This window comes from Plecotus auritus (genome assembly GCF_963455305.1).
Source record: "Plecotus auritus genome assembly, chromosome: 3".
Taxonomy (NCBI): Eukaryota; Metazoa; Chordata; class Mammalia; order Chiroptera; family Vespertilionidae; genus Plecotus; species Plecotus auritus.
Window position 1 is genome coordinate 206,472,158 of NC_137772.1, and position 14,187 is coordinate 206,486,344.

The window sequence follows — 14,187 nt, forward strand, 5'->3', positions numbered from 1 at the left end:
TAAGTTCCCCTTTGTTGACCTTGAAAGAAAAATCAGAAATATATATTTTGGGTCCTTGTTCCTCCTTGTACACTTCTCTTTCCCTATGGTCTTGGTCCAGTTCTCTTTCTTACCATTATATTACATTCTGTTTGTTTTCTTTATTGGGGCAGGGGATAGGTCCACCTATGAATCTTGTATTCTGTCTCCTGTCTCCTTGCCATTTAGGCCTATGTCCAGGTTTTAGTCTCTATGTCCTCAGAGGGGTCTTGGCCTGGTAGATGGGCTTAGAGTTGGAGCACCTCATCCTATGTTCTGCCTAAATCTGGTTCTTTCTTTTGCAGCCTGGGGATGTCTGGACCTTGCCAGACCAGTGCCACACAGTGACGTGCCTGCCAGATGGCCAGACCTTGCTGAATAGTCATCGGGTCAACTGTGATCGGGAACCAAGGCCTTTGTGCCCCAACAGCCAGTCCCCTGTCAGAATAGAAGAGACCTGTGGCTGCCGCTGGACCTGCCCCTGTGAGTCCTTTGCTTCTCCAGCATAGACAGTGTTAAAGGGGCAGTGCTTTTAGCTGGGCTGTGCAGAAAGGTAGACCAGAAGCTAAGCACCCTCTCTTCTCACCACAGGCATGCACAGTGCTACCTTTACCCATGTTCACACCCTATCATATTCTCTGGACAGGTTTTCATTCAGTCCCAGGGATCCCTGTTCTCTTCCTGTGTCTTTGTTTTTATTTGTTTGTTTGTTTGTTTTTTAATTTAATAAATCTTTATTGTTCAGATTATTACAATTGTTTCTCTTTTTTCCCCCATAGCTCCCCTCCACCCGGTTCCCACCCCACCCTCTGCCCTTACCCCCTCCCCCACTGTCCTCATCCATAGGTGTATGATTTTTGTCCAGTCTCTTCCCGCATCCCCCACACCCCTTTCCCCCTGAAAATTGTCAGTCCACTCCCTTTCTATGCCCCTGATTCTATTATATTCACCAGTTTATTCTGTTCATCAGATTTTTTTATTCACGTGATTTTTAGATTCACTTGTTTGATAAATATGTATTTGTTGTTCATAATTTTTATCTTTACCTTTTACTTCTTCCTCCTCTTAAAGAATACCTTTCAGCATTTCATATAATACTAGTTTGGTGGTGATGAACTCCTTTAGCTTTTTCTTATCTGTGAAGCTCTTTATCTGCCCTTCAATTCTGAATGATAGCTTTGCTAGGTAGAGTAATCTTGGTTGTAGGTTCTTGCTATTCATCACTTTGAATATTTCTTGCCACTCCCGTTTGGCCTGCATAGTTTCTGTTGAGAAATCAGCTGACAATCGTATGGGTGCTCCCTTGTAGGTAACTAACTGTTTTTCTCTTGCTGCTTTTAATATTCTCTGTCTTTTGCTCTTGGCATTTTAATTATGATGTGTCTTGGTGTGGTCCTCTTTGGATTCCTTTTGTTTGGGGTTCTCTGCACTTCCTGGATTTGTAAGTCTATTTCTTTCACCAGGTGGGGGAAGTTTTCAGTCATTATTTCTTCAAATAGGTTTTCAGTATCTTCCTCTCTCTCTTCTTTTGGCACCCCCATAATTCTGATGTTGGTAAGCTTGAAGTTGTCCCAGAGGCTCCTTATACTATCTTCATATTTTTGGATTCTTTTTTCTTTTTGCTTTTCCAGTTGAGTGTTTTTTGCTTCTTTGTATTTCAAATATTTGACTTGATTCTTGTGATCCTCTAGTCTGCTGTTAGATCTCTGTATAATATTTTTTATTTCAGTCAGTGTATGCTTAATTTCTGATTGGTCCTTTTTCATATCCTCGAAGTTATCACTAAATTTATTGGCCTTTTCTAGAAAATTCTTGAAAAACCTTATAACCGTAGTTTTGAACTCCATATCCAGTAGTTTGCTTTTCTCCATTTCTTTCATTTGTGATCTGTTTCTTTGTCTCTGCATTTTGGTTGCTTCCCTGAGTTGATAGAGTGGCTTTGTGTGCTAGGTGTCCTATAGGGCCCAGTGGCTCAGCCTTTCCAGTTACCTGAGGCAGACACTCTTGGTGTACCCCTTTGTGGGCTGTGTGCACAGTCTTGTTGTAGTTAAACCTTGATTGTTATTGGTACCACTGGGAGGAATTGACCTCCAGGCCAATTGGCTGTGAGGATCAGCTGTGTCTATGATGGGAGAACTTCTGTGCTGGAGACACCCTTATGAGACAAGACTTGCAAAAGCCTCTGTGCTCAGCCTGGATGGGGTGGAGTCTCAGGTTGGAGCAGACAGCATTGGCTTCCTGTCAGCCCTGCTCTAATAGGCCCCCGTGTCTCAGTGTCCCGTGGTAATTGCTGCAAACACCTCTGAGAGAAAGCCACCCTCAAGTTCCACCCACTGCCAGACAGTCCAGTTTCTCCCCGAATGAGTCTGGGTCCCCAGAGTCTCGCCCAGAACTGGAATTCAGTGCAGTCGGGAGCTTTTCTCTCCCTCCCGCTTGAGAAAGCCAGCTGTGCACTCAGTTGCCCGCCCTCTCTGCGCGTGTGCCTCGGTACCTCTGCCTTCCGCAGTTCCTCTGAGTTTCAGTGTGCTTTTCTCTTTCCTGACAGTCCAGTTTCACCCTGTATGGGTCTGGGTTCCCAGAGTCTCGCCAGAAACTGGAGTTCAGCTCAGTTGGGAGCTTTTGTCTCCCTCCCGCTTGAGAAAGCCAGCCGCGCACACAGTTGCCAGTCCTCTTTGTTTGCGCATCTCAGTACCTCTGCTTCCTGCAGCTCCTCTGAGTCTCAGTGTGCTTTTCTTTCCTTCTAGTTGTAGAATTTCCACTCAGCCAGCCTTCCTGTGGTTCTGGATGATGTCCGTTTTGTCTTTTAGTTGTAGTTTTGAAATTGTTGTGCGAGGCAGCAGTTTAGGTGTTTACCTATGCCGCCATCTTGGCTTCTCCCCTGTTTGTTTGTTTTTGTTAATCCTCACCTGAGGATATTTTTCCACTGATTTTAGATAGAGTAGAAGGGAGTAAGGGAGGGAGAAGGAAGAGAGAGAGAGAGAGAAAAAGAGAGAGAGAGAGAGAGAGAGAGAGAGAGAGAGAGAGAGAAGCGATGTGAGAGAGACACATCATTGGTTGCCTCCTACATGCACCCTGACTGGGGCTAGGGATTGAATTTGCAACCCAGGTGTGCAAATTAACCGTGATCTTTTGGTGCAAGGCCAACACTCTAACCACTGGGCACACTGGCCAGGGCTCTTCCTATGTTTTTGGAGGGCGCTTATGGTGGGCAGAGCCATTCTCATTCACTTGCCAAGTGTGAGCTCACACAGTTTCTTTCCCTTGTGACTTACTACATTCTCCTAGAAGCTGGGGTTGGATTCCTCGACAATATTCATAGCTGGAGTATTTGGGATCCCTTGCAGCATGGATATCAACAGGCCAGGAGCATTCAGTAGAGGCATTTGGAAATACCTGGCTGCTCAGGGACTTAGGGGAATTTGAGTGGAAGAAGTTCTTGGAGAGGCTGCTCAGCTCTGACCGATGGTACATCCAGATCCACCATCTGTCAGTGGCTGTGCTGTCTTGGTGTACAGGTCTCTCCTGCAGGTGAAGATTGCCTGTCTGGGAGTGAGGGACGTTAGTGTAGCCTCACTGACTCACTAAACTGCCTCTAAGTTCTTTCTTGGGCTTTTATTTACCCACCACCATAGAAGTGATCATAGTTTGTCTGGGAAGCTCACCTCGAACTTCATCTAGGTCCACAGTTAGCTTTCAAATCATGTATGGCAGTGGTGCCTTCCATGGGGGGATTTTCACGGAATCCTCTTACCTAGATGCAGGATGATTAGTATTCACAAGTGGTGTTGTAATAGGAACCTTGAGAATTTGTTGATTACATGAGTGAATGAGTGGCAAATGAGGGAGTGCTGAGACCCAACCATTTGTTTTGGCTTCGGAAGTATTTCTCGTGTGCGATCTCTTAAGGGATCAAGTCAACATGGCCACTTGTACCGTTAGTCACTTGGCAGCTGAAAGGACACACGTGTTTTTAGGTGAACTTTCTTTACAGTGAGATCGTGAGCTCATGCTTTGCTTAGCTCCTCATGATTTCAATGAGTCATAACACCCCTAGAACTTAACTTTGTTTCTTGGGCCAAGGCAGAGTGGAGCATTTACTTCACACGTTATAATGTGTTTAGTTTTTTTTTGAAATATGGTTCTATAATTTGCCACATTTTTAAAAAATATACTGCTTGTTCTTGTAAGCTTTCTCTAGGAAAAGATTTAATGACCATGTGTTACTTACCTGAGGCACTCTACCTCTCAGAATCTCAGATTCCTAATCTGTAAAAAGGAGGAAATGAAACTATAGGACTTCAAAGGGCCTGTTCAGCTCTCAACTCTGTTTATCTGTGTGCACTTTGGTATCACTGCCTCTTTGTGTGGATGGGAGTTTGGATAATGGCACATCCCTCATTTGCTGTCCCCTTTCCAGGTGTGTGCATGGGCAGCTCTACCCGGCACATTGTGACCTTTGATGGGCAGAATTTCAAGCTGACGGGCAGCTGTTCGTATGTTCTATTTCAAAACAAGGAGCAGGACCTGGAGCTGATTCTCCATAACGGTGCATGCAGCCCTGGGGCGAGGCAGGCGTGCATGAAGTCCATTGAGGTGAAACATAATGGCCTCTCGGTTGAGCTCCACAGCGACATGGAGGTGAGGTGACTTTTGTGGGTTCCATGGCAAGGCAGCCACATGAACATGGTGGCAGTTGGTTTTAGCTGGCACTCCTATTAGAGACGTAGTCTTCTGCCTAACTAGCAGAGTACCACCTTCTTTGGAGGGGCTTCTTGCCATCTCCCTTGTTTTGGTGTGATTTCATGTTGTTCTGGGCCCAGATTTGGTACCAACTTTAGGTAGCATTAAATTGTGAAAGTAGTGCCAGATTCTGGCACTGGTAGAAAATTGGGGTTGACAGCAGTACTGTTTACCCAGCAGGCATTATGAGCCCAGTGCCTCAGGCTTGTTAGCTTTCCAAAAGAAACTATTTAGTGCCTAAATTAGGGCATTTGGAAATATGTAGTGCCTCAAGAAAATGTATGGCTTCAAAATTCAAAAAGAAAACTGCAAAACCGATTTAAATAAATGTTTGGTTAAATGCTTACTAAAGGTTATGTTATGACAATTTCTTTACTTGTTCATTTAGAAATCATAAATATTTCATTATGTGAAAACAACTTATAGGTTAGATCTCATTTTGCAAGAATTCTTGAATATGTGCAGCAATTGCTGAAAAATCATAGCTAGTCATATATTAAATGAATAACTCACAGCCAAAATTTTAAAATTAGAAAGGAGAAAAATCCTTCCAAAACATTTACAGCAAAAATAATATTGTGAATATATTGAACATGTTTGATATGCTGTGTGATGGGGCCTCCAAAGAGCTCCTAATGACTCTCTCCCACCAAAAAAAAAAAAAAAAAAAAGGCTTAAAATAGTCCTGTTAGTTGTTCCTGGAGACACTGATGAGCTGGCAAAATGGCAACTTTCCTAGCCTATCCTGAAGGGGTTGTCCTCCCGTGTGGAGCACACAGAGACCCAAGGTTCAAGGTGCTTCAACTGCTGGGCTTTCAGGTTCCAGGTTCATGGGTCTCTGTGCAGTATTATAATAGTCTGTTCTCCTGCCAAGCTCTTCAAAACTCCTTTATTTTAGAAGAGCTGCTGATAAACATCAGGGTTTGTGGATAACCCTGGAATTGGGTGTGGTGAATATTGGAGACTCCTAGTAACTTCAGGAAGAAGCTAAGAGTGAAATTTTAGGATTCCTTATTGCTGTGACAACTGATGGGTTATTTTCTTCTTTGGGCAGGTGGGGGTAAATGGGATTCTGGTCTCTGTCCCTTACATGGGTGGGGACATGGAAGTCAACATCTATGGTGCCATCATGTATGAGATCAGATTCAATCCTCTTGGCCACATCTTCACATTCACTCCACAAAACAACGAGTTCCAGCTGCAACTCAGCCCCAAGACCTTTGCTTCAAAGATGTATGGTCTCTGTGGTAAGAACATCTTGAACTCTCCCTCCTTTTATATTTATAAACCTTCCTTGCTCTACTCTCAGGACTCTTGGATGCTTGTATTTCTGTGTCCAGTAGCAAGTTTCCGATGCTGGTGGGGATGGAGAATGGCCAGGTCTCTGGCATCAATATGCTGGCACCCACAGCCACCAACCTTGTCTTTCCTTGTTTCTCTAGGGATCTGTGATGAAAATGGGGCCAATGACTTCATGCTGAGGGATGGAACGGTCACCACAGACTGGAAAAGGCTTGTCCAGGATTGGACTGTGCAGCAGCCGGGGAGGACGTGCCAACCTATTCCCGAGGAGGAGTGTTCCATCTCCAGCACCCCCCACTGCCAGGTCCTCCTCTCGGCACTGTTTGCTGAGTGCCACAAGGTCTTTGCTCCAGCCACATTTTATGCCATGTGCCAGCAGGACAGTTGCCACCCAGAGCAAGTGTGTGAGGTGATCGCCTCTTATGCCCACCTCTGTCGGACTAATGGGGTCTGTGTTGACTGGAGGACAGCTGACTTTTGTGGTGAGTATCTATATGTATCCCCTAAAATTTGTGAATACCAACTAATTGTGGGCTTGTTCAACTTCTCTGGTACTCGGATTCTTTATCTGGGTAATGAGGATCAAAATCCCGCATTTCTTCTGATCTAGGATTTCAGTTAGTATCAAAGAAGGTGGGAGATGTATAAGTAATTCGAGTGTTGAATTTCTATGTAAATGAAAACACGATCATTTCTATTAGTATTTTAGTGTTCAGACAAATGTGATTTTAATGTGTTAGGCACAGACAGGCACCAGCAAAGTACAGAATAATCAGTCATTTTGAATTTAAAGTTCCACCAAGCTTTAGCAAAGTTTCCCAGAGTAGGCCATGCCTGAGCAGAATTTTGGAGTGTGAGTGGAATTTTGCCATTTGAATACCAAGAATTTTCTTAGTTACAGATGCCACAGAGTAGATATCTCCCCTTCAAGGTCAGCTTCCCTATTTGGACTCGATCTAATATAATCCCGTACTCTTAATTGGTGGGGGGAAAGGGGTAGAGAAATCAATATGTACAAACATCTTGGAGTCTCAGGGTTTACGAGTTTATAATTATACAGCTGTCAGCAGCTCTTACATGGGGCTGGAGGACTTGGGCATCCTAGTCGCAGCTCAGCTGGTGATGGGCACCAGTTTCTGCATCTTAGAATGAGACAGTTGGACTAGACAACCCCTAGGTTCCTTTGAGCTCTGGTTTTCTGAGTGCATGTGGATGGTACGGCCTCCTTTCCACCTGCCTGCAGATCAAAGGGCAAATGTTAGTTTCTGAGTTACCCATATCACCTTCTCTGCTTAGCTAATTTTTTGGTCTACCTACTGACTATTTATTGTGCATAGGAAAATCCTTGATGCTCAAAATCCTTGGAGAATTTCTCTGCCTTGGCACCATGAGAACCTAAGAAAGGGGCTGAGCAGGGCCAGGGTGGGAGGAATAAATCACCTTGTAGCTTCTCTCCCAAGGCAATTCATCATAGCTGTAGATTCCTTACTTCATTTTAAGAGGAGTTTGTAAGCATTAAATATACTGGTAAATGTATTAAAAAGAAATAACCATAATACTTCCTAAGGCCACACAGGTTCATATAACCAGTTATGATTAAATTTGGCTGCAAGTAACAGAGAAATAAAATTCTCTGTCACACAGTGATCAGAGGGAGGTGGCTCCAGCTCTTTCTGGGCCTCAAACTGGATTCTAACTTTTTGCTCACTCTCACTTGGATGTGGGTTTTCCTCATAGTTTAAGATGATGCTCTAGTTATCATATCTAAGTTCCAAGAAGCAGAATGGGTGAAGGATGGAAAAGGGAAAAAGGGTATACATAGTTTTTTTTTTGTTTGTTTTTTTTTTAAAGATTCCTGGAGGCTGCTATAGGAGTCTACACTTCTTCCATTCATAGGTCAAAGCTTTGTCACATGACTACGCTTAGTTGCAAGGGAAGTTGGGAAATGTAGTCTTTATTCTGGGTGCCTCTGTTTCCCTCTGGTGGGTGTGAGCCATCCAGAGTGACCTTCTTCTCCATCTGCAGCTATGTCTTGCCCACCATCCCTGGTGTACAACCACTGTGAGCATGGCTGCCCCCGGCACTGTGAGGGCAATTCAAGTTCCTGTGGGAACCATCCCTCAGAAGGTTGCTTCTGCCCCTCACACCAAGTCATGCTGGAAGATAGCTGTGTCCCCGAGGAGGCCTGCACCCAGTGTGTCGGTGAGGATGGAGTCCGGCACCAGGTAGGAGCCCTGGTCTTTCACCTCCCATGGGGCTGCTTCTCTCTGGGTTCAGTAAGAAGTGTTCACCAGTGATTGGCCCCTTCTAACTTTAGCAGTAGGGGTTGACTCTTAAGGGGGTCATTGAGGCGAGGGGAGCAGTATGACATAGTGGCTTTTGAGTTAGATCTTGGTTCATATCTTGACTCTGTCATATATTAGCTGTGCTACTACTATTGCTACTACTACTTTTCATCATTATATTTATGTAAATAGATGCTATAGGAACCCAAGAGAGGATAAAAAAAGAATATTTTATATGGTGATGCCTACCATTATGATGATATATTATATACCTTGCATTGTACTAACCACTATCTATTCATTATCTCAAAAATTTTCAAAGGTGTGTTTTATAGGATATTAACAGTTACCTGTGGTCTAGAACATTTAAAGAACACCAGCTAGACAAGTTAAATAGGTTTCTTTATTGTAGGGCTATTTAGAGTTTTTAATGTACTAATGTGTGGCAAGTATTTAAGAGGGTTTTCACTTATCAAACTTATCTGACCGTGGAACTTGTATGTGTGGTGGATGAGTGAATGTGTGAGCATGTGTGCGTGTATGCGTGTGTGTGTGTGTGTGTGTGTGCATGTGGACTAGGACTAGTCTCTTGGACTAGGATTCTAAAAACACACTGGATATCTAGCATCATCTTATAAATACAAAACATCTATGAGAAAACTAAGGCTTAGCTTAGGGCACTGCCCATGGACACAATTTGTAAGTTATGGAGCTGGGTGTTGGACTCAGAATTTGAAGCTATGTCTGACTCCAGAGAACTTGCTTGTTCCAATATACAAAATTGCCCTTTTACTAGGTCTTTTTTTTGGGGGGGGGGGTTGATTTGTGTGGAAGTCATCAATTCTTTTAGCCCTTTAGGAATTATTGATACATTTTGAAAGGATCCTCCCCTTCCTAAGATGACAGTCGTATCTCTTCAAAGTTGACAATATGTGTGTTTGTCGGATCTGGGGCAGTGTGTGTCTGTGCACATGTGAGTGTGTGCTGTGGTTCTGTCCTTCATCCCTGACAGTGATACTACAGAGCATGGTAGAGGGAGGAATACATTTGGCTTCTAGCAAAGGAGAATGTGTTCTATGATCATGTGCTGATCCCCAAACCTAACATCTCTGTCATCACCAAGGAGGGCTTTATCACTAAGTGATAGAGTTTGGTGACTTGCCACTATGTTTAATGACTGCCAGGAGAGCTCCTGGTAAGGCCAGCTAACCAAACTGGGGAATGATGAAAGCAACAATTCCAGTAACTACACTGTTCTCCCCTGACACTGTAAGCCAGGAAATGGACTGTTTTATTTGATTCTCCCCAAAGCTCTGTAGAAATGTCATTATATGTCCCACTGAATGGAAGAGGAAACAGGCTCAGATGGCACAAGGTGATAAAACTGGCATTCCTATTCACTACACCAGGTCATCCCATAGTGTCCTAGCCTGCCATTGATCTCATCAGAACCCTGAGCTAAACTCTGAGCTAACTGGGAGTTCATGTCAGCACGGGCATCCATTAGGCTGTTACTTGGGTGGCTCCACCTGCTCTGTCTTGTTGCTGGGCTCTATCCCATTTATTTTCACTGTGGGACAGATAAACTCAGAGGGAAGCCCAGTCATACTCTACTGCTATATTTCAACTTGCCAATTTAAGGAACTTCCTGTACCACAGTATTCTCCAAACAAGCTGACAAACCTTACACTGCTCTCCCTGCTTTGCACAACTCCTGCACTCCTGCTGGGCTCCAGGGATGTGTACCACTCAAAGGTGGGGCTAGCACCTAGTGGTAATTGCAGACTGGTTTTGCTGCTGGTGGTAATATACTCGCAGAGGGAGGCAGATGTGATCTCTACTCCCTTCCTTCACATCCTGATGAGAAGTCAGCTCAAGTTTGCAAAGTGTTTCTGGCTCCGGGGCCATCAGCTGTCTGCAGGGGGCTGAAAGCAGGAAGCTTGTGAATTTTATGTTAGTGTCTCTACCCCTCTTTTCTCCACTCCTCTCTGACCCTGTTTCCCTTTCACCGCTCCCTCATCTTCAATGCAACACATCGGGAATATGCATTCACCTGGTATAAAGAATGCTTCCAAATAGTGCACTATTTTTGACATAGAAACCGTCTTATAAAAATATTTTAAAATCAAGTAACATAAAATGAATTAATTAAAACTAGGAAGGGAACACAGCCAGTTTTAGTTATTTCGGAAAATACTACAGCTTACACAGATGAAAACAAGTATCTTATCCAGCCACCTGCAATTGCAGCTTTTACTTTCAAAGTAGAGTTAAGAACAAAAAAATCTAATATGAAAAATATTTCCATTAAATGAAATTTTTTAAAATGAAAAATGAAGGCCAGAATTTTTTTCCTTCAGGGAAATAAACCAGGGTATAAACCTCTTGTGGTAACATCGGAAGGGCAAAATATTTACCAGTTTCCATAGCTCTTGTTTAGTTTACAAAGTGCACTGTAAAGATGGGAGTCTTTGTTGCCGGCTCAGAAGGGATCCATAGCCGTGCTGGCTGTCCCTCTCTCCGTGTTGGGGAACGGGGTGCTGTGCAGGGCAAGCACTGCTTCAGCTCAGCTCAGCTCAGCTCAGCTCAGCAAGAACTGCCTCCATCACCCAGAAGCCTAGCGCCACTGCCTGGAGCCTCCCTTTCTCTCTGATCTCTGGTGTTCTGTAACCTAAACTGTTCATTTGCATCTTCTCAGCTGTGGGCTTGTATTCCTTCTGTGACCTTGGGCTTTGAAGACTTCTAGGTTCCCTTGCCGAATTCTCTGTGGGCCATTCTTTTGTCATCGAAATTTTTAACTCCAGCTAGCTCTCATACCTGTTCTCCTGTCTCAGTAATTGTCACATCCTGGCCTTGGAACCTGGGGGGTGAGACAGGGCTGCCTGGAGTTGGCCTGTGCTGATGCAGGGGCGCCATCTGCTGGCCCACGCGCTGCATAACCCGGCATGTTATGCCCCTATATAGCTGGCCGTGGGCGGTTTTTAAAAGCTTAGTGTTAGCCAGAAAGGGCTTTTCCAGGGGCTCAAGATTCTGTCTCCTGTCTCAGGCAGACCTCCTTAAAGCTGACTGGGAAAATAAAAATCCCTGGAGGAGGAGCTTTAGCACCTGCATTTGGTCATCTGTTGTGGTGTTGCCCACTCTCAGGATAGTTGTAGCATTATTTATTCTTCAATTTAGATATCTGAAGTCCACAAAAACAGGCTCTTTAAAAAGCCTCCTTTAAAAGAGAGGAAAATCGCCCTGACTGGTTTGGCTTGGTGGATAGAGCGTTGGCCTGCGGACTGAAGGGTCCCGGGTTCGATTCCAGTCTGTACCTTGGTTGTGGGCACATCCCCGGTGGGGGGTGTGCAGGAGGCAGCTGATCGATGTTTCTGGCTCTCTGTTCCTCTTCCTTCCTCTCTGTAAAAAAATCAATGAAGTATTGAAAAAGAGAGAGAGAGAAAAATCCCTCAAAACACATAAAAACTATAACCCTCTTCTTATTTCACCATTTTTGCCATTTAAAAGTTGAAATACCACCCCTCCCCCCCCAACACCATTTGCCGTTTCTTGGCATCACCCAGAGGCCTGAGGGAATGAGCAATGCTTCCCCACCCCAGCCCCTCTGCCTGGTCTCTCTGCTCCCACCTCTGAGGCCAGCACCCAGGGCCCCTCTCTGTGTCTTCCTGGCCCCCAGAAACACTTCAATAGCAGCCCCTGCAACCTCTTTTTTTGGTTTCCTATTCCTAGTCCCCCCCTCTCAGTCCTGCTACCCTCACCATGTTGGCCCTTATTTAACACTCTTCCTGGGAAGCAGGGTCCTGCTTATAAAGCTCCAGGGCTGCCCCATTGCCCACCAACTTAAGCTCAAGCTCCTCAAGTGGGCAGGGAAGGCCTCTACAATTGCCCGCTGACCCACAGGACATTCTCCCCTCTGTTCCACACCCAGAATTCTTTTTCCTCCCCCTGCTCCCCCCACCCCACTCCACCTCCCACCCTTCACAGGCACTTCTGAGGGCCCCAGCCCTAGTGAACTGCTCTTCTTTGCCCTCCTGTGGCCCTTTTATTTTTCATTTTAAAAATAGCTTTATTGAGATATAGTTTACATATAATAAACAGCAGCTAATAAAGTGTACAGTTTAGTGAGTTTTGACACGTGCGTACTCCTGTAAAACCACCACCACAACCAGGACAAGGGACATTTTCATCAACCCCCAAGGTTTCCTTGGGCCCCTTTTAATACGTCCCCTGACCCCCAGCTCCCATCCCCAGGCAACCATTGGTCTGCTTTCTGTCACTATAGATTTGTTTATATTTTCTGGAATTTTATATAAATGGAATCATGTAGTATATACTACTTTTTGGCCTGGCTTCTTTCACTCAGCATAACACTGTTGAGATTCACCTGTGTGTGTTTTGTACTTCGATAGTCTGAGTAGTATTTAGACTATTTATGGCGGAGTAGTATTCCACAGTGTGGATGTTTCACACTTCATTTATCTCATGCAACTTTTCCTGCATGATCTTATTTCCTCAAGTTGACTGTATTTATCCAATGTCTGTCACTCCCACAGCCCCAGCAGTGTCAGGCACTGTGACTGCCTGTGAGTAGCAGGTGTAGAACACGTGGTGTCTGGGGCCAGAATGCCAGGTTCAAATCCTGGGTGTGCCACCTGGTCATGTTCCTTCTCTGTGACTCAATTTCATCATTTATACATGAAGATAATAATAGTACTTGCCTGATAGGGTTATGATAAGGAATATAAAGTAAATAAACATAAAGTCCCTAGGAAAAATATCTCGAACATATCTAATGCTAATTATTATTGGGAGGCAGCGGAACATGTTGTTAAAAGGGTGGATTCAGGGTTCAAACCCTACCTCTGCTGGCTCGACCCTAGAACTGCAAGTGCCTCAACTTTCTCGTTTGATAAGTGGAGATAATAATAAAAATATCCTTGTGACAAGGCTCCAGTGAAGGTGGGGGAACTGACTTCTGTTTACTCCAGGGCTTTCTGCCCTAATGTCCTGCACCCCTTCTGAACCTCGTTTTCTCTCAGTTCCTGGAAACCTGGGTCCCGGACCACCAGCCCTGCCTGATCTGCATGTGTCTCAGTGGGCGGAAGGTCAACTGCACCTCACACCCCTGCCCCACGGCCAGAGGTGAGTTCATTCTCTCTGGGGCTACCTCCAGGCCCTGCAGCCACCATATCCACATGTGGATTTCCTGGGCCTGGCCTGTTTCCCAGGCCAGACCACCCTTCCTTACCTCTCTGGGCTGGGGTTCCCCTTGTCCTACACCTGGAATAGCTTCTCTCAGAGCTTAACCCTGCCCCACCTTGGCCCTCAGACTAGAGTCTCCTGGAGAGCACATTCAGAGGTCAACAGCCTCATTCTCAGAAATCCCACAGCCTGATACCTCATGGCCTCCCATGTAAGGCCTGCGTTAGTTTCTGTGGATGATAGTCTGCCATATATATATTACTAGATACCTGGTGCACGAAATTTGTGCACGGGTAGGGTCCCTAGGCCTGACTGGTGATCAGGGCCAATTGGGGCCTTCTGGCTGCGGGCTGGGGCCTTCCTTCCAGCTGCCGGCCGGGGCTTCCCTTTCCCAGCTGCTGGCTGCTGGCTGGGGCCTTCCTTCATTCTGTGCTGCCCCCTGATGGTCAGCGCACATCATAGCGAGCGATTAAACTCCTGGTCTCCTGATCAAACTCCCAAGGGGACACTTTGCATATTAGCCTTTTACATATATAGATTGTTGACACTATTACAGATGTCCTCCATCCTCCCCACCTTTGCCCACCTCCACCCAGCCCCTGCCACCCCTCCCCTGGCTTTCACTGCTCCGTGTCTGTGC

General features: G+C 45.2%; 1 protein-coding gene across 1 annotated transcript in view; it reads left to right on the forward strand.

Moving 5' to 3' along the window:
• The window catches only part of VWF (von Willebrand factor), a 116,045-nt gene that overhangs the window by 79,104 nt on the left and 22,754 nt on the right, over positions 1–14,187 (forward strand). Inside the window, exons 34-39 of the mRNA XM_080659101.1 lie at positions 324–501; positions 4,436–4,656; positions 5,813–6,005; positions 6,201–6,542; positions 8,086–8,285; positions 13,385–13,487. Of these exons, the coding sequence (XP_080515227.1) occupies positions 324–501; positions 4,436–4,656; positions 5,813–6,005; positions 6,201–6,542; positions 8,086–8,285; positions 13,385–13,487 (1,237 nt within the window). The remainder of the gene's footprint in view (positions 1–323; positions 502–4,435; positions 4,657–5,812; positions 6,006–6,200; positions 6,543–8,085; positions 8,286–13,384; positions 13,488–14,187) is intronic.